At 38.6% G+C, this 25,030-nt stretch overlaps 1 protein-coding gene across 2 annotated transcripts in view; it reads left to right on the top strand.

Annotated features, from left to right (window-relative positions):
* The window catches only part of PGGT1B (protein geranylgeranyltransferase type I subunit beta), a 41,926-nt gene extending 17,925 nt beyond the window's left edge, over positions 1-24,001 (top strand). For both annotated transcript variants that reach the window (XM_059833908.1, XM_059833907.1), the window contains exons 3-8: positions 6,457-6,608; positions 9,414-9,546; positions 16,113-16,158; positions 17,765-17,949; positions 18,175-18,283; positions 23,336-24,001. In XM_059833908.1, coding sequence (XP_059689891.1) covers positions 6,457-6,608; positions 9,414-9,546; positions 16,113-16,158; positions 17,765-17,949; positions 18,175-18,283; positions 23,336-23,520 — 810 coding nt within the window. In that variant the 3' untranslated portion in view covers positions 23,521-24,001. The remainder of the gene's footprint in view (positions 1-6,456; positions 6,609-9,413; positions 9,547-16,112; positions 16,159-17,764; positions 17,950-18,174; positions 18,284-23,335) is intronic.
* The last annotated feature ends 1,029 nt before the right edge of the window (positions 24,002-25,030 follow it).

The raw sequence follows: 25,030 nt of genomic DNA, 5'->3' as shown, positions 1-25,030 counted from the left end.
GTAGGGAACATTATCATGCCACTGAGCCAGATTTAAATGTTTGAAAGCTTCCCTAATTCTTTTAAAGAAGCCTCAGATTGTGGAGGCCATGATGGCAACTCCCATAGAGCAGGGCTGTTTTACTCCGTTGCTGAGAGACAAGTTAATCTGTTTCCTGTGTGACCTACAAATTGTAATTATCACAAAAGGTGATGTGTATAGAGAGAACAGGACCTGGCCATATCCTCATTGTTGTCTTCTCAGAGTATGTCTGCACCAGTGCATTAGTTCAGATCAGTAAAGAGCAGTACAATGTGCTTGCTGCAAAAGAGTGAGACACACAAACTGAGCTCCTTCTAAATGAAGCTGAACCAGAAGGTGCACTCTGAATGAACTTCTCCATTAGTGGGCCATTACTCCATGGAGCCAGGTGGCATGAATTGTGAAATGCACGTAGTGTGGGCATCGGCATCGGTACTCCTGCACCGACTGTTCTGCTCTCCAGACCCACTGCTGTTACATTACTCCTTCATGTAGACATAACTTTACTCGATTAAGTGTATTTCTTCTGGTTGTTTAGTCTGAGTGTTCCATCTACAGTTTAACAGCTTTCTGGTTGCTAGTTTTTGAGATGTAACTTCTGCCATTCTTAAAATAACTTCATTCTGTTTATCCCTGTGTCCTTGGCCCATGAAGTTCACAGTGGTGGCAGCAGAGATTTTTTTGTACTTAGGCTGACAGTTTGCTTAGTTGCTTCTGTTGCTTTAGTCTACAGTGTCTATGAGCAGAAATAATTATATTTCATTAAAAGTAGGCTTTGTTCATAATACAGAACTTAAAAAGGAACTTTACCAAGCCTGAAGATGCCAATTAAAAATCAGCTGCTTTGACTACAGTGTCTTTGATAAATTTTGGGCAAATTTCTACACAATGTTTGCATTACTTTGTCCTTCATAGCAGAGGCAGTCTAGCAATACTTCCTCCCAGCCGTTCAAATTTTGGAGGTATTAGCAATTATCTCATGAAACCTTTAAGACTTGCTGTAATCTTTAGTGTTTGGAGAAGTCATTCCAGTCCTACTTCATGATACTGAATTGTCACTTGGCCAGTTTCTACAAATTTTATGAATTCTCAATTTTATGCAAAAAAGTATTGTTTTCTTGGATTTTTTTCTGTTTTTTTTTTTTCTAAAATGTCCAATTATTCTGATTGTTATCCCCTCAAAGACATCCTATTAACTTGGGCTCAGGTGTTTTGTTGCGTTAGTGTGTGAAGTATATATTGGTGTGTGTAGGTACAACATAAAATTTCATAGGTAGCATCACAATGAGCTTGAAATAATTACATGGATCTTAGAAGATAAAGTGAATTCAAGTACGCTAAAAATTTGAACAGTTATGGGTAGCGTACAGAGTATGTTATTATTCTGTTATTCTTCTGGTGAATAAGTGTATTCGGTTTGTGTGGCAGTGCTTTGGTAGCAGGGGGGGCTACAGGGGTGGCTTCTGTGAGAAGCTGCTAGAAGCTTCTCCTATGTCTGATAGAGCCAATGCCAGCAGACTTCAAGACGGATCTGCCACTGGCTAAGGCCGAGCTAATCAGCAACAGTGGTAGCGCCTCTGTGATAACATATTTAAGAAGGGGGAAAAAAACGGGAAGCGGCAGCCGGAGAAGAGCGGAGTGAGAATATGTGAGAGAAACAACTCTGCAGACACCAAGGTCAGTGAAGAAGGAGGGGGAGGAGGTGCTCCAGGCGCCGGAGCAGAGATTCCCCTGCAGCCCGTGGAGAAGACCATGGTGAGGCAGGTTGTCCCCCTGCAGCCCATGGAGGTCCACGGTGGAGCAGATATCCACCTGCAGCCCGTGGAGGACCCCACGCTGGAGCAGGTGGATGCCTGAAGGAGGCCGTGATCCTGTGGGAAGCCCATGCTGGAGCAGGCTCCTGGCAGGACCTGTGGACCCATGGAGAGAGGAGCCCACGCTGGAGCAGGTTTGCTGGCAGGACTTGTGATCCCGTGGGGGACCCACGCTGGAGCAGTCTGTTCCTGAAGGACTGCACCCCGTGGAACGGACCCATGCTGGAGCAGTTCGTGAAGAACTGCAGCCCGTGGGAAGAACCCACGTTGGAGAAGTTCGTGGAGAACTGTCTCCCGTGGGAGGGACCCCACGCTGGACCAGGGGAAGAGTGTGAGGATGAAGCAGCGGCAGAAACAACGTATGATGAACTGACCGCAACCCCCATTCCCCGTCCCCCTGCGCCGCTCGGGGGGAGAGGTAGAAAATCGGGAGTGAAGTTGAGCCCGGGAAGAAGGGAGGGGTGGGGGGAAGGTGTTGGTTTTTTAAGATTTGGTTTTACTTCTCATTATCCTACTCTGATTTTGATTGGTAATAAATTAAACTAATTTCCCCAAGTCAAGTCTGTCTTGCCCATGATGGTAGTTGGTGCGTGATCTCCCTATGTCCTCATCTCGACCTACGAGCCTTTTCCTCATATTTTCTCTCTCCTGTCCACTGAGGAAGGGGAGTGAGTGAGCAGCTGTGTGGTGATTAGTCCGGCTGGGCTTAAACTACGACAATAAGTATATCTGTTTTACTTTTTTTTTTTAAACCACATGTGGTGAACAAAGATCCTTTAGGATTTCAAAAGCTTCCAAAATCCTACAGTAATTACACATATGAAACATCATGTTGACCTTTGTGAGTATGCCTTGTAGTAATTCCTGTATGATCTCATATTTGGTTCTGATCCTTCTGTGTTTAATTTAATTTTATTGAAATATTGTCCATATTTTGGGGATTTTTGGCCCTAAACAAAATGTTCTCAAGGCATTGGCTGCATACCAGTGTGTTGGACCCCCTGTCACTTCCACTGGTTTTTTTTCAGTAATTACATATCAAGATGTTTAGCAGTATACGACCTTACCATATAAAGAACTTAATTACTTGCCACATGATAATCCTGTGATAAGAGAAAACTATTAGTAGTAAAGGTAGTTGTATAACCTACGAGCAACTCTTCTTGAATGCTGAGACCATCTCTCTGATTCCCCACATGAAGACATTTCAAAATCATGTATCCTAATAATCTTTTCTGCATTGCTTGTACCTAAGTATTTGTTTGATGTTCAAGGACAGAAACAGATGACAGTACTAGTTCAACTGTGAACTTCGTGATTGTATGTACAGGCAGCAGACACTACTGTTTGCTTTATATGCATTCTACAAGTATAGTTTGTGCTCTTTATTAAAGCTACCAGACTTGCAAAAATTTTATACTTGCAAAAATTTTATACAGCTCTGGTGTTGCTACAACCCTGTATTTGGAAAAGCGGTGTGCTACCACTACATGTTGAAATGTTTGCGTAGAGGAGGAAGTACAGATAGAATTTGTACATTGTCCAGGTACTGCAGTGATTGATACTATTTGTTTGGGCAGGATGGTATTGTTTAGTTTCATGAGCATATAGTATATGTGTTTATAACACTTCGTCTGCAGCCTGTGTTTGCTGCAGCAAGTAATAGTGGAACAGAAATACCTGTATTCACTAAAAAATAGGGAGGCAGTTATTTAAACACGTTTGTAGGCTACCAAAGCTTTACAGGCAATATGGAATTAGCATGTGTATAGAAAAGTACAATTAAAAAAAATAGAACTTACGAAGCAGAAATTTTCTATTACTTTATGTAGACATTGTGAAAAATTGTCACTTGAAGGAGAATGTTGTTTGAGAACTATAGATGCCTTAGAAAATTTCCTGAATATCCAAGCCTGTTTGTAGTAGTTAGAACATTTGGATAGTTTTCATAAATACAGTTTTAAAAAGCCAGTCTGAATACCCTTAGATAAAACCCTCCTTGCTTAGTGAATGTAGTCTTCCTCTGAAAATAATATTTTCAAATGAAAAGTTTAACTGTTTCACTACATCTGTTACTGTTCAGTTATTCCTGATGTCAGTATTGATTTGAAGATGGACTAGCTGTAAAAGTGTGTAAACAGAGCAGTGGTGAACAGTTAACATTGATTCACAGGCTCCGTCATTTTCATTGTATTTGTGTGGAATAAGCAGAGGCAACTTCTGCGCTTCCCCTGCTCTAGGTTATTCCAAGTAGGGAGAAATTACGTGTTCCTCTCATTCCCGTTTAACTTCAATTATATAGATGTTTGGAAACTTAGTTTTCTTCGTAGTTGCTGATGGGAAGTGCTAGGACATTTTGTAAGCAGTTGGTCCTAATATCTGAGAACCTTTTCCAGATATTTTTCATCAGGTAGTGTGTGTCTTTTATTTTGTTTGACAAAACATGTGAGAAGCATTATCTGCAGAGCTGGGACATTGAGAATCCTTTTAGGGCAAGAACTGGTTCAAATTTGGCTTTTTAGAATAGAGACTTGTTTGCCTAAAAATAAGTTGATCAATTACATTAAACTGAATAATTCTCTGTGTCAGGACAAATTTGTATCACCCTGTATGTTTGGATTTTTGGAGCAGAATTTTACATTTGAAATAAGTTGATGCATCAGAAGGGTTAAGCTACTTACAATAACATTTTTAAGGGGAAGGTATTCTGAAAGGAAGATTTTTGCTTCTGTTACATTTAAAATGCCTACAATTGGTATGATAGGCGAAGTTGTTTCTTCTGGGATTAGAGCCTGTCATCCCCTCAAATTAGAGAAACATGTTTCATGACTGCAGTAGCCTTTTCTAAGCTGTTTTGAGGGCACAGCTGTTTTCCATCTGTGGGGTGCCCCATGGGGAAGTCTGGGACTGGTGCACGTTTCCTATAAGGAAACGTTGAGAGAGTTGTGAATGTACAGCCTGGACAAGAGAAAGCTCAGCAGGATCTCATCAGTGTATGTAAATACCTGAAGGGAGGGTGCAAAGAGGACAGAGCCAGGCTCTTTTGGTGGTGCCCAGGGACAGGACCAGAGGTAAGGGGCACAGACTGAAACACAAGAGGTTCCTTCTGAACATCAGGAAACACTTTTTCACTGTGAGGGTGACTGAGCACTGGCATCGATTGCCCATAGAGGTTGTAGAGTCTCTATCCTTGGAGGTACTTCAGAGCCTTTTGGACATGATCCTGGGCACCCGGCTCTAGCTTGGCCCTGCTTGAGCAGGAGGGTTGGAGCAGATGACCTCCAGAGGTCCCTGCCAGCCTCTGCCACTCTGTGATAGCGTGTGTGACTGGGGGATGTGGAGGACAGGAGGCAGCGATGGGGGCACTGGCAGCTCAGGAGTGGGAGCTGTTGAGATTTGTGCCCTCTTCTCAACAGAGAGTCCAGGACTGGAAATGAGGGAGACTAGGTGCAGCTCTCTGCACTCACTCCCTTGTTCCCTTTCTCTCTTGCATTGCTAGAGCTTTTACAGTCCTGCTACAGCCACTTTCACCTTGTTTTCTGCCTCCCTTTCCCAACTGTGTTTGATTCCCTAGTGTGAGAACAGTCCCTTGCTGTCTAGTGGGTAATAAGTATTTTCTTCCAGTTTCTCATTAGAAGTAAAGCTTATTGGCTTTGGAAATAAGCATGACTTGCCTGAAAAATACCAATTACACACAACATAATCTTACTTAATTTGTTTTTTGTATTTGTTTTTAGGTTGAATTGCAAAATAAAAATGGTAAATAACTAGGCAATAATGCTAGTAAAATGTGATTTAAAAACTTGCTTGTCTGTACTGCTTAGTATTGAAATAGTTTTTATCCTGTTTGAAATAGTTGTCTTCCAGTTGCTCCAAATGGAACCATCCCAAGTATTCAAAGTCATCTTGTTACCGGTGGTTTCTGTTTTCATGAAGTGGTATAGTCCAGGATGTGCCTATAAAATATCAGAAGGAAAAATTAATAATTCTAGCACAGCTCTTTCAATCCCCCACCCACTATTGTGATTAGTATCATGTGACTAGTCAACATTTAACTAATTTTAGCTTCTCAGTTATCATTATTTGCTATGTAAATTCTATGTTTAATCTCTGATTATTGTTTTAGAATAGACATGAAAGTAGATGAGCAGCTAATTTGGTATTGCTTTAATTGACAGAGAGATTACTAGTAATCCCTCACACTATTTTCTACTTGTAGATCATTAGATTGTAAAGTCTTTGTGGAAGGGACCTCCAGAGGTTTGGCTGTTTAACAGTGCTTACCCAGCTGCCAGGAAGCTAATGCCCAGTGGTGTGTCAGGGTAAACTTAAGTACAGTTGAGCACATGCCATCTTTTTGCGTAACTCTTGCATAAATATCACTCCTGGCAAAGCTTTTTTCCAAGGTTTCCTACTGACCGACTGTTTACAAGGGTATCAGAGCTGTGCAGAGTTTAGATTAATTAGAAAAGTTGAGTGGGATGCCTTCAGTTTAACCATAATGAGTGAAGGGAAAAGAATTTTGTTTACCTCTTAATTTTTTTTTAAAAAAATGAATGTTTGACTGTTATATAAGGTCTTACGATGTTTCAATATTTTTATTTTTTCCCCTTTTTTCTAGGGTCCGGGTATATCTCATCCCTATGACAGTGGGCACATAGCAATGACTTACACAGGTCTGTCATGTCTGGTGATTCTTGGAGATGATTTAAGTCGAGTAAATAAAGATGCTGTACTGGCAGGACTGAGAGCTCTCCAGCTGGAGGATGGAAGGTAAAAGATATTTTATATTCTACAACTCTCTGGAAGGTTAATAAAAAACCCAGATGTCAAATGAAACATAAGAAACATGGTTTTTATGAGAATAGCTATATAATCTTTTCTTTCCATTAGAAAATACGTTGGTGGGTAACCAGTGTCAGTCATAGAACACATGAGAATTTAGAGGACCAAATGGCACTTTGTGTATAGATTTGCTTTCATATTGGAGAAGGATGTATTGGCTTACAACTGTAGATAGTTATTACTGGAAAGTTAATTGATTGGTTTATGTCTTGGGTATAGTAGTTTTTCTGCTCTGTCCTTCAGATAAGTGAAGTTTTCTGTGTTAGTATTCTCTGGTTTTTGCAGGGCCCTGGAATACTATTATGATGATGTTTGCTCTGCTTTGTGGGAGGATGGGCTTTATTTAGTTTTGAGAGATTCAAGGTATCAATATACAGGATGAATTAGCCTACATATTACTTGTAATAGGAGTATAATATTACTGAACTTCATTGTGAGCTCTGTCCTTTTTGCATGCATTTTTAATAGGTGGCATATACCCCTTGATCTACTTCTGTTGGTGGGGTTTTTTGTTTGGGGTTTTTTTGATGTAGGCTGAAGCTGGTAGCTAATGAAAACTTCTGCTAGGGCACACGAGATGCCTATGTTGTTAAATTTTACTGAATATCACTTTTGAAAGAGTACTTTAAGAAATGCAGAATTATAGAAATGTTATTGCTGAAGGAATTATCTTTTACTTCACAGTGAAATTGCTTTATGAGTTAAAGCTTTTGTTTTGGTCAAATGGCTTTGTTTTGCCTAGACATCTTCTATAATTAAAACTTTTTTTTTCTAACACAACTATTAAAATGCAGTGTTGCGTGTGGTTTTAGAAAGAAAAAACAAACACAAACTCCAGAGTGTTCAGAATGTAAGTGGTGAATATGAACTCTATGATGTACAGTTTTCTGTTATTTATAACAACAGACTGACCTTAATGAACCAAGTCCTAATGTATGTATACAGATACATATACATGTATTTGTTCATCTGCTGTAGTTTGCAGTTTCTTCAAGCGTGTGGAGGTGCCTGTTCCATTGCTCTAAGCATTTCTGTTATATGTAGGACCATTTTTATTTTTAAAGTATATCCAAAAGGAAGGAGTTGCTCCCAGCCCACTAGCATCTTGAAGTGGTTACTTGTCACCTTGCCTGATTACAGTAATAAGCTGCATGAAGTTAACCACTTCTACGTGTTTGTATCATGTGTGGTTTTAATGTACAGACTGATAACTCTTACACAATCCTGTGGTTTATATTCCCTGCTGAAGAATGCCAGCTAGCCCCTGCAGGAAGAGGAAGTGCTTTGTACGTCTCTGGTGTAGAATTGTTACTTTGGCAGGAGTCAATTTCTGGTGTGACAGACATTTTAATACCTGTGAAAACTGCTTTTACTGCCCCAAAGGGGGAGGATGTGTGAAAGCCAGAACTTGAACTAACATCTTGTCCAGACGGAAACAGCAGGTGAGCTCAGTGAGGGAAAGTGACATTCTTCTGGTGTTACCCTTGTATAAGTATGCTAGTCTTAGTTAATAAAAGACAGGTGTGAAGAAATAAAAACTAAAAAAAAAAAAAGAATTTATATTCTCTCTTTTTACATTATGAATAAATGTCTGTATTTTAATTTCTACCTTACCTTAGCTGAGTGTAATTTGAAGTATCTGAATAACATACAATGCAGTTGTCACCTGCGGATGAGACGAGATTGTAAACCGCAGTACTGGTACACCTTGCAAGAAACATCCTGGTTTCCCAGAATGTCCTGTGCCATATCCAGAGAGCAATGGAGTTCATCCCTGTCTGACCTGCAGAGACCAGGGCCTGGCACCATTGGGATTAGGAGAGATGAAAATATCTCCCAGTAGATGTTGGAGGCTTTTCTATGCAAGAAGATAATGGGGTACCTACTTGAATTACAGGGTCAAAGAGGGAGTGCCATAGTGGTGATAACTGTGCTTAAAAGACTGTCTTTAAAGTCAGAAGTACCTTTTTTCTTTTTCCTTCCTTTTTTTAGAAGAGATCTGTTGGGAGGGCTCATCAAAATATTCTGTTGTGCTGGCTTCTTGCAAATGATTAAGTTATCAAAATGCACTAACTAGCTCTTTGAATCAAGTGGAGGCTTGTCAGGCAGCAAATCACATCTTCATTTTAAGGGTCTCTGAGAGAGCACAGGATTGTACCTAGATAACCCAGATACAACAACTTTAAAATGTTCGTAGAGTTTGGAGAGATTGTAGCCATAAGAAATGAAAAACTGGATTCGAGGTAATTTTCATCATTTGTATTAGAAATGGTAGTAATAACAATTACATTCATACTTACAGAGGAAATTGATCCTGAAGTTGCAGTCAGGAAAGAAAGCCTTGTGAGCTATTAAGATTTCTAGGAAGGCAAAGGATTCTGCCCAAACCAGTAAATATTAAAATGATAACTCATGCATCAGTATATACTGTGATAGGTGAAAGAATGTAGGCATTAATGTCTTTGAATAAATAAAGACCAGTGTCATTACATTTCTAGAAATAAAGTCACCCAGGCCCATACATGTTAATAGTTCTGTTCATTTTGCTTGGATTAGTTAGAATCACATTTTCTAAAAAGAAAATCTAGCCTACCTTTGGGTTATATTTATGTGAATACTGTAACTAGCAGTAACTAATTTTTAAAGAAAAAATTACCCAATCCTTAAACTGCTTTTCATGTTTTCTGATATAACAGGCTATATAGTGTATAATGACAGAAACATTTCTTTCAGTTTCTGTGCAGTGCTGGAAGGAAGTGAGAATGATATGAGGTTTGTGTACTGTGCTTCCTGCATCTGCTACATGCTCGATAACTGGTCAGGCATGGATATGAAAAAAGCGATAGACTACATTAGAAGAAGTATGGTGAGTATTCACAAAGTGTTATTTCTTACTACATTTTAAAGTTACTAGCTTTATTTCTTAACTATGACTAAAAATCTCTCCATCCAAACTGAAATGTTATGGTAATTTCTTTTTTCTCTGTTCCTACTTTAGTGAGTTGAAAATGCAAAAGTACATTGTTTTTTGCATTTGTATTTTCATTGTAATGTGTGTACTAGCAAGATAATTTTATTTGGTATGTATGTTCACTGCAAATTGGATCTTTTTTTCTTTAAAACTCAATTTAAAATTGAAAGCAAGTTTTTGAGAACTGGGGCCTGATGTTCCTATAACTTAGAAAAAGTGCATAAATAAAGCACTGCATCAATAAAATCCTCACATTTCAATGAGCTGTAGTTCTGCTTTTTAAATTATATACTGAATCAAAGGAAAAACTAATTATTGACATTAGTTTAAGCTTAATAAGTGTTTCCAGTCATATACTTCATTATTAATTTATTAGATATTTGTAATGAAGGAAAATACTAGTATATACACATTTTTTTTGTGGCTGTGTAAGCTGTCTTCATATTTGGTTGGAGAAAAAGAGTTTTCAGGTTTTTTTCATAATGTTTTCATTAGTTTAGTTGAGTTTCATTTTCCAAGATTAAAATAAGTGTTTTTCAAAGAAGCTGATTAAGCTTGAAAACTACGGTTTCCTGACTGTGAGTAAACATACATAATAAACTCCTCCAGTCCACAAAAAAGAGCCAAATTTATGATGACATATAACTTCTGTTGCAAACCAGTATGTTTTAGTAGTTGCTGCCAGCAGTAGGATTGTAAAATTTAAGTGAGAAACAGGTCTAAAAAAGACTTAGTCTCTTGCTTCAGACCAGATTGGTTTTCATTTTTTAAGGAGGTAGTTAGATGCGTAAGCATTTCTTGCTGTACATCACAAGAAGCTTTCTGGCACACTGCCGTAGATTGGTTAGGATCATAATTTTCTTCATACATTGTTTTTTCAAAAAACTTAAAATCATCTAATTCATACATTCTGCATTCATGACATTAGCCTGCATACTGGAATTGAGAGTATGAACAAAACTTTATACTATCACACTTACATTGCTTTTAATGCCTTTTAATATGTTTCTACTGTGCTTACACCCCACAACACCCCTCAGCAGGACAAGGGGAGAGAATAGGAAGAGCAAAAGCAAGAAAACTCATGGACTGAGGTAAAGGCAGTTAGCTAAGTAAAGAAAAGGAAAAAAAACAAGTGATGCAAAGGCCATCAGTCACTCAGCACCTCCAACAGGCAGACCAATGCCCAGCCAGTCTCCAAGCATCAGCCACTCTGGAAGACACCTTCCTCCTCCCCACCGCTTCTTCTGCTACCCCAGTTTTATTGCTGAGCATGAAGTTACAACATACAGAATATCCCTTTGGCCAGTTGGATTCAGCTGTTCTGGCTGTGTCCCCCTCCTAGTGTCTTCGCCACCCCTAGCCTACTTGCTGGGAGTGGTGAAGTGGAAAAAAAGAGAAAGCCTTGATGTTGTGCTTGGTGCTGATAGTCCATCCAACAGCTGTCCCCTAGAGCCCATGTCTTCCCCACTTCTGCCAGGTCAGGCTATGAGCCCGGGAGGTTCATCGTCCCACTCCAGCTGCTGATACTCAGACCGCCTGTCTTACCCACCAGCTATTTGGGCCTAGAGTTTGCTAGCATTCACGTATGTACCCACTCGGAATAGATAGCGCACATCCACAGAAGATAGCTAAAACCAGGATTTAATAAGCCTTGGACCAACTGCTGTGATCAAGGGCAGGGCTCAGTCATACAAGCGTATGGACCAGAAGATTGTTCACGCTCTACTAGCACCTTTATCCCTTTTTCCCTCTGTTTTCCCTTGCTTGTTCCTCCCCAGTCTGCTTTGCTCTTTCCCTTTCTCATCATTGGTCCTTTCCCTAGCCATCCCATAATAAGTTGTGCACACCCCTGCATTCCCCAGAAAACACCCCATAACAAGTTTTATACAATCCCAGAATTTTCTTCCCCTGCATCCCATAAGGTCCCCTGTACCCCTGTAATTGGTAGGCCACTTTAGTTAGCATGGGTTTCCAGGGTGAGGAGATCCGTGCTGGCTCCTATCGGTGGGTTTCACCCAGGGACAATGATTTATCCCTTCTCCTTTGACAGTCTGAGGGAGCAGCCGAGTCAGGGTGCTTGCTTTTCACTGACTAGGTCAGGAGGGCTCTTCCTCCTCTGATCCTTGCTGGATCTTTGTGTTTACTGAGATGAGCCTTTAATCAGATAGTTTAGCAAAAATACAATAGGAGAGTCAAATATAAAGAAAGAATAGAGAGCAAAAGCAAAGAGCAAATTCCTTATCATGTTGTTCTGTGCATCACATCAACTGTTAATTGGCATTTCGTACACCTGACTGCATTTTTCATCCAAAAGGGTGTGGTGGAACTAAGAAGAGTACAAAGGAAGTTGAGTTGAATTGTCAGAGGTATGAACCAGCTTGTGTAAAAGGAGTATATGCTAGGACTCTTCATTCTGGAAATGAGATGATTAAGTGGAGTGTGACAGAGATATGTAAAGTTATTACTTTACATATTACTACTTCAGTAGCACTGAAAAGATGAAGTGAACAGGGAACAATTATTTCTAAGACAAGAACTAGAGAGCATCATATGAAGCCATTGGTAGAGCAGGCAAGTAGAGATTTTTTGAAAGTTTGGAGCTTTGAAATGGCACTGAAGATTTACTGTCTACAGTGATCTTGAACCAAATATATAGTTTGCTTCTAGAGCCTTAGCATTAATCCTTCTACCTTCAAATTCCAATTGTTATGTTCCTACTGGGAAAATTGACACCGCTTTTTCAAAGAAAAAAAAAAAAAAGGAAGCCTGAACAGAACAAGACCCCTTGGAAGGGCCTGTAGTAATACTTCAGTTGACCAGTGAAGTAAAACTGGAGTCTGGGCATGGTGAAAGTCCAGAATACACTGTGGCTTATCACGAAGACTAAGTCTTTTCCCAGCTAGCTCAGAGAGTAACTCAAGGAGATCCCTTAAGCAGTGTTCTGTAGGCAGCAGTCTCCTTAGGATGTCTTAAGGTGTAACAAGAGATACTATATTTTTGTCCAGGTTTACTGTGAATTGGTAGATTGACTATACACTGCATTCAGTAAGACATCTTTTTTAAAAGTGTTGGTTTACTGTGAATGCACTGCAGAGTTAATATGCACACGTATGCTAGTTTTGTCTGGGTTTTCTGGGTGTACCCTGCTTGGTCAGACCAGTATTTCAATGCACTAATTAGGTTGCAAGGTGTCTGGTACTTCTAGGCAAATACACAAAATCTTTGCATCCTGCTTGGTCACGTCGTAGAGTTGAAGATGTGTTTGAAGAAATCTCAAAACGTTTGGAGAGCAGCCCTTTGTGAAAATGATTTCATGGTGGTGGTTGTTCCTTTCTCTTATCTCTTTCCATGACCCTCCCCGTGACGTATTACAATTCAATTACCGATCATATGAATCAAGTACTTTTTAAAGTGTATTTCTTAAACAAATGCAGTGAATGTGAAATGTGGTATCCAAGACTATTAGCCTTATTTCTCCTGTTAAGATTTTTGTAGGTGGTGCTAAAAATAACCACTATGTGTTGCAATTCAAAGTAAATTCTATTTGAGATTATTTCATTTGTAACTCCTTGTGTAACAAACTATACAATGAATATTGCTATAGACTTTCTTGCAAATGCTTATTCCTGTTTTGCTACAATGTTACCTCATTCTTCCATTAATTATACTACAAAAGAGATTGCGTTGCTCAGTAGTAAACTGCTGTGACAGAAGGGTGTAGGTTTATTTTACTATCATATGTCATCATTTGCCCATAGATGAAGCAAATGATAGTTAGCAAACTTTTTTTCAGTTATTCAAATTGGCATACATGTGAAATGCAACTAATTTGGATGGAGAGTAACATTACTGGCTAAAACCAGTATTCTTTGTAATAACCTCCTGGATTTTTTAGCTTTTCTTTGGAATTTATTCTCTTTAGTGATGCCATATCAGAATTGTGACAGATATAACTCGATACAGCTGAATTAGGGAGGGGGTTTATGTAGCTAGGCATGTTAAGGACAGCAGAAGATTGGCACATGAAACAATGGTGTTGCTTTATTCGGAAAAGTACCTGTGTTAAAAAGAATTGAATCTTCATAGAGACTAGATGACCTTCTGTTACCACTTGATTAAAAAATATTTATGCAATACTGATCACAAAAATAATTTTGGGTCAGTTTTATTGTCAGTGGAGTAGTCAGGTTCCAATCATACAATTTTTATCAGCCTAGGTTGATTTTTGGCTTTCATGTTTAAAAGTCAGATACATCACTAATCAAAAAACAACAGACACTCTGATGCTGAAATTTTTAATGACTTCAGCAGACACAGACTCTAAAATACTGCTTTTTGCAACATCTCTTGGTTTACTGCAAATGGTTTTTAGGTAGAGATACTGGAAGAAGTTTTAAGTATAGCATCTGGTTCTTAAAGTATGGTAGAGTCCTCTTGAAATGCAGGTATATGAGTCTGTTGATATAATTAAGCTGGTTGTGAAACTTTTAAAGTGTGAAGCAAAGATTGTACCCAAATGGATTTACACGTTTCCTGAGGATAGTATTTCATTATGCAGCTTTCATGTTGCAGTAACCTAGAGCCTCTCTTGCATATAATTTCCTGGGCATTTTCAAAAGGACAAAGAAACAAAAATATTTCCCTAGTTCTTTAATGCACAGAAGTCCCCAAAGCGCAGCTGCTGCATGTAAATAAAGAGGCACCAGTCAGCCAAAGGTCAACTATTGTCTATTAAAATTTCAAGCTAATTATACAGCCCAACATAGTACACTGTCTGGGATGCACACTTAACAGCTTTTCTCCAGGGCTAATTACTTTGTCATACATAAAGCAAGCCACCTCCTCTTACAATTACTGTTTGTAGAGTTAATTAGCTTTGCCAGCGTAGCTTTGCTAATCAGCTTGCCTTTGCTTAGCAATTAGTGGGCCTGTGGAGTGTGGTAGCACATTTGGATTGCATTCTCAAAGTGCAGTGCAAAGAGTTTACACTGTGTGTTTTAACATTCAGATGTTCATAGGAATTACTTAAAATTGACTGATTCAAACTTCAGATGGTGAAGCTGCAGCTTGAAGCCTATGTATCAGATGTTACTCTTTTTAGTTGTTTCAACTTGCAGCAACAACTCAAAAACTGAGAAATACAGTTTAAATGTAGCTTCTGTGTCTGCTTCTGTTTCATTTTTTCTTCCCAATGTCAGCTTTAAAAACAGATCTACGAAATAATCCTTAGGTCATTCCTAAAGACATGCTAGCTCCTGTAGGCATTTTTTGGTTAGGACTGTGGGAGTCATTAGTGGTCTGTCAAGGTGTCCTGTATGTACTAGCCACTGTTAAATGTTTTGGAGAAAACATGAGAAATTCACAGACAGGACCTGTGGTGGGGCAAGCGGGGGGAAGTTAAAATTGCTTTCTAACTGTCTGATCAAATATTAAACCAATCATTAATTGAGCAGTTAATAGAGAAGGAGTAAAATCTGTGTAATTTAACTTTGAAAGTTAAACTTAAAAGGTTGAATCATTTTTGTTCTTACTAAACAGTTTGGTATTTGTCCAGTGCATTATTAAGCATTCTATGAACTCTTGTAAAATAAAAATTTTCCATTTTATGAATAACTTACTCTGATCTCTTGTTTCTTATCATGCAAAGTGATTTAATGTTTTTTTAGGGAAGAAAGATTGTTATTCCTACATACACAACATCACCTGCTCCTAGATTGCTCGTAACAGACCTGTACTATAATATTCTTTGTGCTTTGTTCATCAGACTCACGTTTCTCCTTTTTCTTTCATGTAAAGTGATTTTTCAGCATTGTTAAGATATTTTTTAACAGTAATATTTTACAGGGCAGGTTAAGTTTAGTCCAATAGTACACTTTATTATGTTGTCGCTTCTGGTCCGCCCCCCCACACCCATCCCCTAGTCTTTTTTTTTTTTAAAGCCTAGTGTTTGTGCTCCTTACTAAAGCATATCTTGTACTTGAGTGTTGTACACACAGTATTACCTTGCATTTTGCCTTTTTGTGTGTTAATCAGCTTTTGGGTTAGAGACAGATTTAATTTGTCCATTTAATTTTGTTTGGAATTACATATTCATTTTTTCTTTTTATAAACATGCAAAAAATTTTTCGGGGTTTTTTTTTCTGTAATGGTTATCTGCATCACATGCTTTCCCTTTTTGGCAAAGACATGTTTACCCATTTTCAGACTTTTAACACACTAAACAGACTTTTTAACAACTAAAATGAATTCCGTGAAAGACATAAAAGCTGCCTGCATTGAAACAAGGCTGACTTGTTAACTGTTTTGTGCCAAGAGCTTTTTGAGGTGTAGGCTCAGATTTTAATCAGATTAAGTGGCGGTTATGGTCTGATGATAGTTTTGCTAGTAAACTGAGAAATTGCAATGTCTGAAAGTGATTTAATTCTAAAGTAACTGGTTTGTGGGGTTTTTTCCTTCAGTCTTACGATAACGGCCTGGCACAAGGAGCTGGACTGGAATCTCACGGTAAGAATGCTAAAATGTTCTACATCTTTTTTTAAGACTGGGATTGAAAATGCTGTAAGAGATGCAGTATATGTCATGCCTTTCCTTCTTTTCCAATTTTAAGGAAGTGGGATGAGGAGGAGCAAATCCAAAACATGCCTCAGAATATCATCTGTCGTCTTCCCTTAGTTCCAGCGTAATATCAAAGTAGATGGGCTCTTGATATATCAACTTTATTAATCTTACCTCATGAATGTTTTGTTGAAAGGTGTTGGCTGTAGTTCTCATCTCTTGCTGACAGAATAAACTTTTTCCACATGTACCGTTGCTACTCTGTGGATTTATCTGCAGAAGATTTTGTGCAATGCACCTGATAAATCTTCAATTTCAGCAGCTATTAGTAAAACCTAGAAACATTTCCACTCATAGATTACAGCATCCATTGGGGGCTCAAATCTTGAAGCAGCAATTAATTTTTGTTAACAGTTGGTAGTTGTGAAGATAAGAATTCCCAAGGGACTGCTATTTTTAAGCTAAATGTTTTTCTATGCCATGAAGTACTGGGCTGCTCATGACAGCCGTGAAGTAGTGGTCTGCTCGTGACAAGAGAGCCTGTTGACTATTATGTGACTGATACTAAATCTAACAAAAGTTTGCTAGCTTTATCCTTAGTATTGAGCTTTGATAGTATTCCATCTGTTTTCTTCTTGCAGGATGGATAAAGCTGAAAAACTTAAAAGTTACTGTAGAACACTAGTGATAACAGATAGCATTACTTCAGCATCCTTTTCCTGCTGCATTTCAGCATCAGAATGAAAACAACCTTAGTGTTCCTGGGGTCTTCTAGCACCAGGATAGTGTGAGGAACTTTGGGCCCCAAGTCTTGTATCAACAGCTTGCTTATGGTCTTTCCCCGGCTGTAATTTTATCATATCAGGTAATAGACTCAGAATGAGTTTTGATGGGCTTTAGAAAGTGATGGCTGTGATACACGGACAAAGAACATGAGTTTCTCTTCTAATTCCAAATTTTACTTGCAGTTTCCTTGACAACAAAAAATTCCTTAGAAGTGTAATTTGTGCTTATTACAACCATGAGAATCCAGCAGTCTTTTCGTACTATTAACAATGCCTTTTTTTTTTTTTACTTAATTTTTTTTTTTTTTTGCTTTCCTGCTCATCGGACAGTTCTGTCTGTTTATATCCTCTGGGGGATTGTGTCTGAGAATGCCTTTGGCATCTCTGCTTCAGCCTGATTGCTGGTATCCTGATAGCTTTCTTCTTTAAGTTACATATGAAGAAATGTTTTCTGTTGCATTGCAATCTACTTATTTCTGGTCTGCTGTGTAATGCAAATTGCGCAGCATTGAGAGGCAATCCATCTTTAAGAAAATGAATTCAGGTTTATTTATGCAAGAGTTGGGTTGGGGTTTTTTTCGCCTTTGACATACATGCTGAACTAAAGTGGTTTTAGTTATTTGGCTTTTATACTCAGAAGTAACACTTTCATACTTTAAAAAATCCATTGATTTAATTGTTACTACGTTCGTTAAAGTTCTGACTGAGATCATACATGCCGCAGTGAAAATCTGCGTATCAAAACATTGCAGAACAAACTCTCTTCACAGGTGGCTCTACGTTTTGTGGTATTGCATCGCTGTGTTTGATGGGTAAACTGGAGGAAGTTTTTTCAGAAAAAGAACTGAACAGAATAAGAAGGTGGTGTATAATGAGACAACAGAATGGCTACCATGGACGACCCAACAAACCTGTAGACACTTGCTATTCCTTTTGGGTGGGAGCAACATTGAAGGTAGTGTACAGAACAGCTACAGGATAGTTATTGAGTTGGTTTTATTTCTTTAAGCATCATATCTTTTCTTTGCTTGGAAGAGTTACATATTTGGCACAAGTGCATGAATATGCACAGATCACTGTAAAGGTCTTCCATCTTGCAAAAGTGCAGGATATGGAAGTTTACCAGATTAGTGGTTTACCAGATTTAGTTTATTACTGTAACGGTCTAATTTTTTTTCAGCTCTTGAACATATTCCAATATACAAATTTTGAGAAAAACCGAAATTACATCCTGTCAACTCAAGATCGCCTTGTTGGTGGATTTGCCAAGTGGCCAGATAGCCATCCAGGTAAATTTACTTTTCAAAATTATGGTGAGTGTGTTCTAAGCTAGAAATACATTCCATCAGTCAGACATCTGAGAGGTGTAAAGGAAGTTTTTTTCCTCAGTCTTCTTCAAAAAATGGAAAAAAAACCTTGAGAATTTCATAATTTAAAGAGAGTATAGTTTTCCCTTGTTAAGCCACAGAGTAAGTGAGCTATTGTTCAGACTATTGCTGAAAGAGTATCACTGTCTATTTAAAGCTGGGCAACTTTTACGTATGTGTTTAACTGTTCTAGTTAAAGGGAATATTGTGCAGTGGGTATCTTTGTAAATGGCCTGAGTAAAATATTTCAGAACATTTGTTTCCTTAAAGGAATCCCTTAAGCTTATTCAGAAGTCCTTGATGTATTTAAAAACAGTCAAAGTTTATGTAGTTACATGTGATTTATAGATTGCAGTTACACATAGCAATTATATGTAGTATATCTGAAAGTTAACTATTATTCTTCTGGAAGTGGATAATTTGACGTAGTGAAAAATTTGAAAAGATGCTAAAATATTTTATTTTGAAATAATTTCAAAGGATGCTAGTATTCAATTAAGGTATTGCAAACTTGTGAAAACAAACCTTGTGCCAGTAGTGTTGCCCAGTGGCATTTTGTACAGGAAAGAAAAACGGTCTGTAAACTGACCAAATAAGATAAAAATGCAGTCATAATTAAAGATGAGTTAGTTCAGAATATGTGCCCTGATATTTCATCCTTTCATCATTTAATTTTGAACAACAGTTGAGAATTTTTCGGGGTGGACCCACACTGAAAACTCAGTGCTCGTGATAGATACGCTCTCCCCACTCCCCTGAAAATCAGCTTCTGAGGACTTAGCTGTATTTACTCTGCGTTGTATAGATCAGTCAGTATCACTTGGAGGAAATACTTCTATTTATCTTGATGAACCATTTGCTTAGTGAGCTAGGAATTAAAAAAACCTGTGTAAAACCCCAGTCATGTGCAAGGTTACTTAACCTGTCTTTTAGCATAGCTGTGACTGTTTGAGATAAGATCTGAGAAAGGCAAGACTAATAATAAAGCTGTTTTGCTTTGATTTGTATGGTGTTTCAGCCTGAACACTGCTGTTTACTATAAAGCAAGCTTTTGCTTATTCTTTTGTCTTCTTGTGATGGGTGGGCTTATTGCAGCATTCCTTCCTTAGGCAGATGGTGACGTAAGTCTGTGTTCACCTTTTGAAGGAAAGAGTAAAAAGTTAATGTGAAGAATGACTGTAAATGGAGCATTGCAAAGATTGTTTCTGTGCAACTGTGATTTCATTGTCTGCATACACAGCTGAGCTTCCTACAAGCTCAGTCTAGTATCTGAAATGCAAGCTGTCTTTTGATCCTTGCTATGTCTCCACAATAAAGATTTTGCACTTTACTAGCATGAAGCATCTGTGTAACTCCATTGTTCTCAAAAGCCTACTGTTGCTTAAATGTACACAGTCCTCTTGACTTCAGTGTAAATGCAAAATGTGAAGGTAACAAGAGTGGTATGGGTCATCTTGCAAATGAGTTAATAGTTCTGTTGAGGCTCAATATGGACAGACATGATTCATTCTCCTTGAAGCGTTTAGCATTTGTAAAGCAGGTAATAGTGGCCTTAATTTGTTTTTGTTGCAAAACTCAGATGTGACAGAATATTCCAGGGAAAGTTTGCAAAGTAAGAATATGCCATTTTTTCAAAGGTGCTTTCTAAGATAGATTCAGAATTTGAACTTCTGTAGCTCCTACTTTATAAAATCTGTTTAAATTTGGATAGTCAACCTGTCTTTGCTGTGCAATAATATTTTTAGGAAGAAGACTAGAAGAAAACAGAAAGCGCTGTCAACTGCTTGTGATAATCTATATATTACATGGACTTCCAAAGTTGCAAGTAACTTTTCACAATTGATGATTCAGGGAAATACTATTTTCTAGTCCTGATGTTCCCATGCTAAAAGGCATCAATGCATTCTTGGTTCTGGAGGCCAGTAGAATCACAGAATCATTTAGGTTGGAAAAGACCTTTAAGATCATCAAGTCCATCCATAAACCTAACACTGCTAAGTCCACCACTCAACCGCGTCCCTAAGCGCCTCATCCACACGTCTTTTAAGTACCTCCAGGGATGGTGACTCATGGTGACTCATGATGGTGGGCAGCCTGTTCCAGTTGCCAGCAACTCTTTCAGTGAAGATATTTTTCCTAATATCCAGTCTAAACTTGCCCTGATGCATTTTTTACAAGTTTTTTCTTGATTTAAAATAGCGTTTGGACCAGTGTGCTTATTGAGCAGTGAGCTTAGAAAACTTCCTTGCCTTTGAAAATAAATCTAAAAAATCAAAAGAGTCTTCAATGCTAGTAATCTTCTGAAAACATGAGTATAACAAAGTGAATCAGGAATAACTATTGTTTTGTTTATAGTGATCTACAGGTTGTCAAATATAGGAAAAACTTTTATCTGAAAAATCTTCTGAATATCATTATAGTAGTAATAGTATTACTGTTTCGTAAAGCAGGTGCGGACACTGGCTTATTAGGGAGATCCATACTTCAATACATACTGTATTTGTTCTGTTCTTTGTTTACAAGTGACTGATAAGTATTTTTTTCCCAAGTCTTTCATGTTAAGCAGTTAGATCTGCTACCTTGTGTTCATACTACTCGTTCCAAACATTAAACCACGTTAATGTGGTTTAATGGAGTTAATTTTCTTCCTAGCAACCATATGGTGCTGTGTTTTGGATTCTTGACCAAACAGTATTGATAACACACTGATGTTATAGCTGTTGTGGAGCAGTGCTTACACAGTGTCAAGGCCTTTTCTGTTTCTCACGCTGCCTTGCTAGCGAGCACACTGGGGGTGCACAAGAAGATGGGATGGGGCACAGCCAGGACAGCTGAACCACACTGACCCCAGGTGTACCCCATTGCACCTGGCATCGTGCTCAGCAATAAAAGCTGGGGGAAGAAGGAGGAAGGGGGGGACAATTTGAGCTACAGTGTTAGTCTTCCCAACTAACCATTACATGTGATAAAGCCCTGCTTTCTGTAAAGTGGCTAAACACCTGCCTGTCGATGGAATGTAGTGAACGAATTCCGTATTTTGCTTTGCTTGCGCCCATGGCTTTTGCTTTCCTTATAAACTGCCATTATCTCGACCTATGAGTTTTCTCACTTTTACTTTTCCTTTCCTCTTCTCCCACTGAGGGTGAAGGGGGGAATTGAGTGAGCAGCTGTGCGGTGCTTAGCTGCCTAGCAGGGTTAATCCATAACATTTTGTTAGAACGCATACCTAAGGCATTTAGGTTTTTTCACATTTGTGCCAAAGTCATGACTAGATTTAAATAGACCTTTTTTTTAAATTCCTAGATGTACTGCTGCATGCCCGAGGAGGTTGTGCTGCAACTCTGATGCATCTCGCTTGTTATCTTTAAATGCTATGCAATATCAAAGCATTGGAACCACATGTGAATTACAGGTTGTGCAAGAGAAAGATCAAAAGTTTTAACATAAACGAGTGAGAGGGTGAATGAGTCTGCACAATTACTACATGTAAAACACTAAAGTGAGATTTGCTCTCATAGAAGTATAAATACACCTTACTTTGTCGTGTTTTTAAGACAGCAGCCAAGCAGTTGCGAGGTTGCATGCTGCATTCCATATTTGTGAGTTACTTATGAAAGAAAGTGTTTGGACCTATGTTTTTTGACCTTGAAAAACTTGATGTATTTCATAGCTTGAAATAGAGCAGTACACGGGCTGTATATGTATGTTTTGGCTAGAACTAACTTGAGTACTAAGTTAGCAGGGATTTTCACAACTGTTGAACTTTGTGGTTAAACCCACCAAATAGTCATATACAGGTAGTTAGGTTTGTATATGTTTTTTAGTGCGTATCAATGCAGCTGTCTACAGGCGTTAATATACTGTATTTCTGAAGTTGAGGTCTCCTTGCCTGACATACTTTCTGCAAGGGCAGGAGGGGCTGTATCTGCTGAACATGCTTTTGTCTGCATGTTAATGCTGATAAGCAGAAGCCTTCTTTCAGAGTCTTTCTATCCAGATACCTTCTTCTAGTATCATTTTAGTCAGATATGAATTTACCGACACCTTCAAAAGATTACTAAGCATGGAGAATTTGTAAGGGGCACATCAAGTTTACATCCTCTCTCCATCTTTAGCCTGTGATTTCAGGGGCAGATAATCCAATCTAATGGCTTGCTGCTGCCCAGGGGAGGCAGGCTCACTTCTCTTCCTTCCAGCTTCCCCGTGTACAGCTGCAAGACCTTTCTGCTTTTTGCACTAGCTTTGGTGTATATCAAAACCTTCCGCAAACCAGTTTAATTCACTAAAATGTCAGAAAACCGTCCATTTTCTCCTGCTTGGGTTAATTTTCTTCCATGTTTTTTCAATGGCTTTAGGTCATGGAGGGTGTTCAGCAAGCTGTATTGCTGGTATAAGGTAGGCAGCAGGAGCAGCATGGAACAGGGGAATAAAAGCATCACTTTTTGGTGGCAGTCATCTGTTATGGCTGATCAAGCCACCTCATGAATTCCTATCCTTAGGGTATTCTCTCAGGAAGGGTGGAAGCTAGGTAAAGTAATTACTTCCTTCATACTTCTAAATCTTGCTGTTTGGCAGGTCCTGGGACTAATTTTGGTGTTTCAGTAGTCACTGTTCATCAAGTCATCAGCCAAAAAATTATTTCATGTTTGGGAAGAAACATTTACTTTGTGGGCAGAAATTATTTCCACCTCCTCAAACTCTTTTGCTGTTTGGCCTGAGCACTCAGAGGAAATAGAGTAGTGGGCAAGAATTGTTACAAAACAAAACTAGACTGTAGTTTAAGAGATTGCAGACTGTCAGTTCATGCTGGTAGCTTTGGGCAGAAATTGGATTTCTTCTGTCAAAACTCAACTTTAAAATGTAGCACCTGTTTGTTTTCCTTGGCTGTAATTATTCAGGGGTGTTGGAATCCAGGAATACTTGGCTGTTACAGCCTGACATAATTTTCTTTTTCCTTTTCTGTCCTTCTTTCAGATGCTTTACATGCCTACTTTGGGATCTGTGGTTTGTCATTAATTGGAGAATCTGGTATTTGCAAAGTTGATCCCGCCCTGAATGTAAGCACAAGAACCTCAGAGCGCCTTCACCACCTTCATCAGATCTGGAAAACAAGGACTCTAAACAGTGTTCAGACAACACACACCTCTCTACATGACTGATTTAGACTTGAATTTAGTTCTGGTAGCATAATTGTAGCCCAAGGTTAAAAGCCATGTATAACCAATGTGCTCTTTTAAGTGCTGGAGTCATACAATCTGATCTGTGTTGCTGGCATCACTTCGATAGGGAGTTGCCTTCAGGAGGTTATTCTGCATTGTGATTATATAGAAGTTTGTCACCACAGACTGTAAATGGCTCTTCAAATGGCTTTACTTCTGAGAAATCCCTTGAGGCATTTAAACTTCATTTTTATTTTATTTTTTTAAATTTGTGCATACTGTGTCAAAATATATAATGGGGAAAGTATTTTCAAAATTTGTTTACATATCATACAGTATAGCGCAGAACCTTGGAGTTCTTCATGGTCTTAATGTTTGACGTTTTTGGGTAGAGAATCTCCCATATTAAGTCTCAGTTAAAAGTTATCTTTTATCGTCTACTTTCAGATTCCATAAATTTTGTTTAAAAAAAAAAGTAAATACAAATAAAATTATTTTATTCAATATACTGGACTTTTAAAGTTGTGTGGCCTTACTAAATGGATTTCATAACTCTTCTGAGTAGCTCCTATAAAGATGCAGTGGATCATTAGCCAGACAAAGAGTTTTCATCAGAAATACTCTCTTCATGTGAAATTCAATGAGAGTGTGGCATACTGAATATGCCTTACTGACATACATCAACACAGTCCTTTCCAGAGTAGCTGTGTGTGAGAGTAGCATTAGAACCTGTTTCTGAAGTAAAGCCTTTTCAGGACATAAAAAATTTACAACTGCACTCTGATTATTTTTTTATAGATATTTCCCTTTTAGTATGAAATAATTCCAAGTTTCTTAACCATTCTATGTAAAGAATGAAACATTGGGCTTTAAAGTAAGTGGCAGCAGTTTACTGTTAGGTGATGGACAGTCTCAGCTTGTTTAGTAGTAGTACCTTACTTCCTGTGCTTGAAATGCTGCTCAGAATCAAAGAAAATTAACTTCGTAGCTGTTGTGTTTGTGGCAGGTTAGTTTGTGCCTTTCAGGCATAGAGTAGACACCAGGATGTCTTTCTGCTTGCCAATTGTTAAGGCACATTCTTTCTTCTAAAGGACTTCCAAACACAGATAACTGAAGATCACAGAATCACACAGAATCATTAAGGTTGGAAAAGACCTTCAAGATGATCAAGTCCAACCATCAACCCAACACCACCAAGCCCACTAAACCATGTCCCACAGTGCCATGTCTACACATTTTTTGAACACCTCCAGTGATGGTGACTCCCCCACCTCCCTGGGCAGCCTATTCCAATGCTTCACCACTCTCTCAGTAAAGAAATTTTTCCTAATATGCAGCCTGAACCTCCCCTGCCACAACTTGAGGCCACTTCTTCTTGTCCTGTCGCTAGTCACTTGGGAGAAGAGACCAACACCCACCTCTCTGCAACCCCCTTTCAGGTAATTGTAGAGAGCGATAAGGTCTCCCCTCAGCCTCCTCTTCTCCAGGCTGAACAACCCCAGTTCCCTCA

Source organism: Gavia stellata, chromosome Z (assembly GCF_030936135.1).
Source record: "Gavia stellata isolate bGavSte3 chromosome Z, bGavSte3.hap2, whole genome shotgun sequence".
In the NCBI taxonomy this organism is placed as follows: Eukaryota; Metazoa; Chordata; class Aves; order Gaviiformes; family Gaviidae; genus Gavia; species Gavia stellata.
The sequence above is the reverse complement of the archived record's forward strand: the minus strand, read 5'-3'. Positions and strand labels throughout refer to the sequence as shown.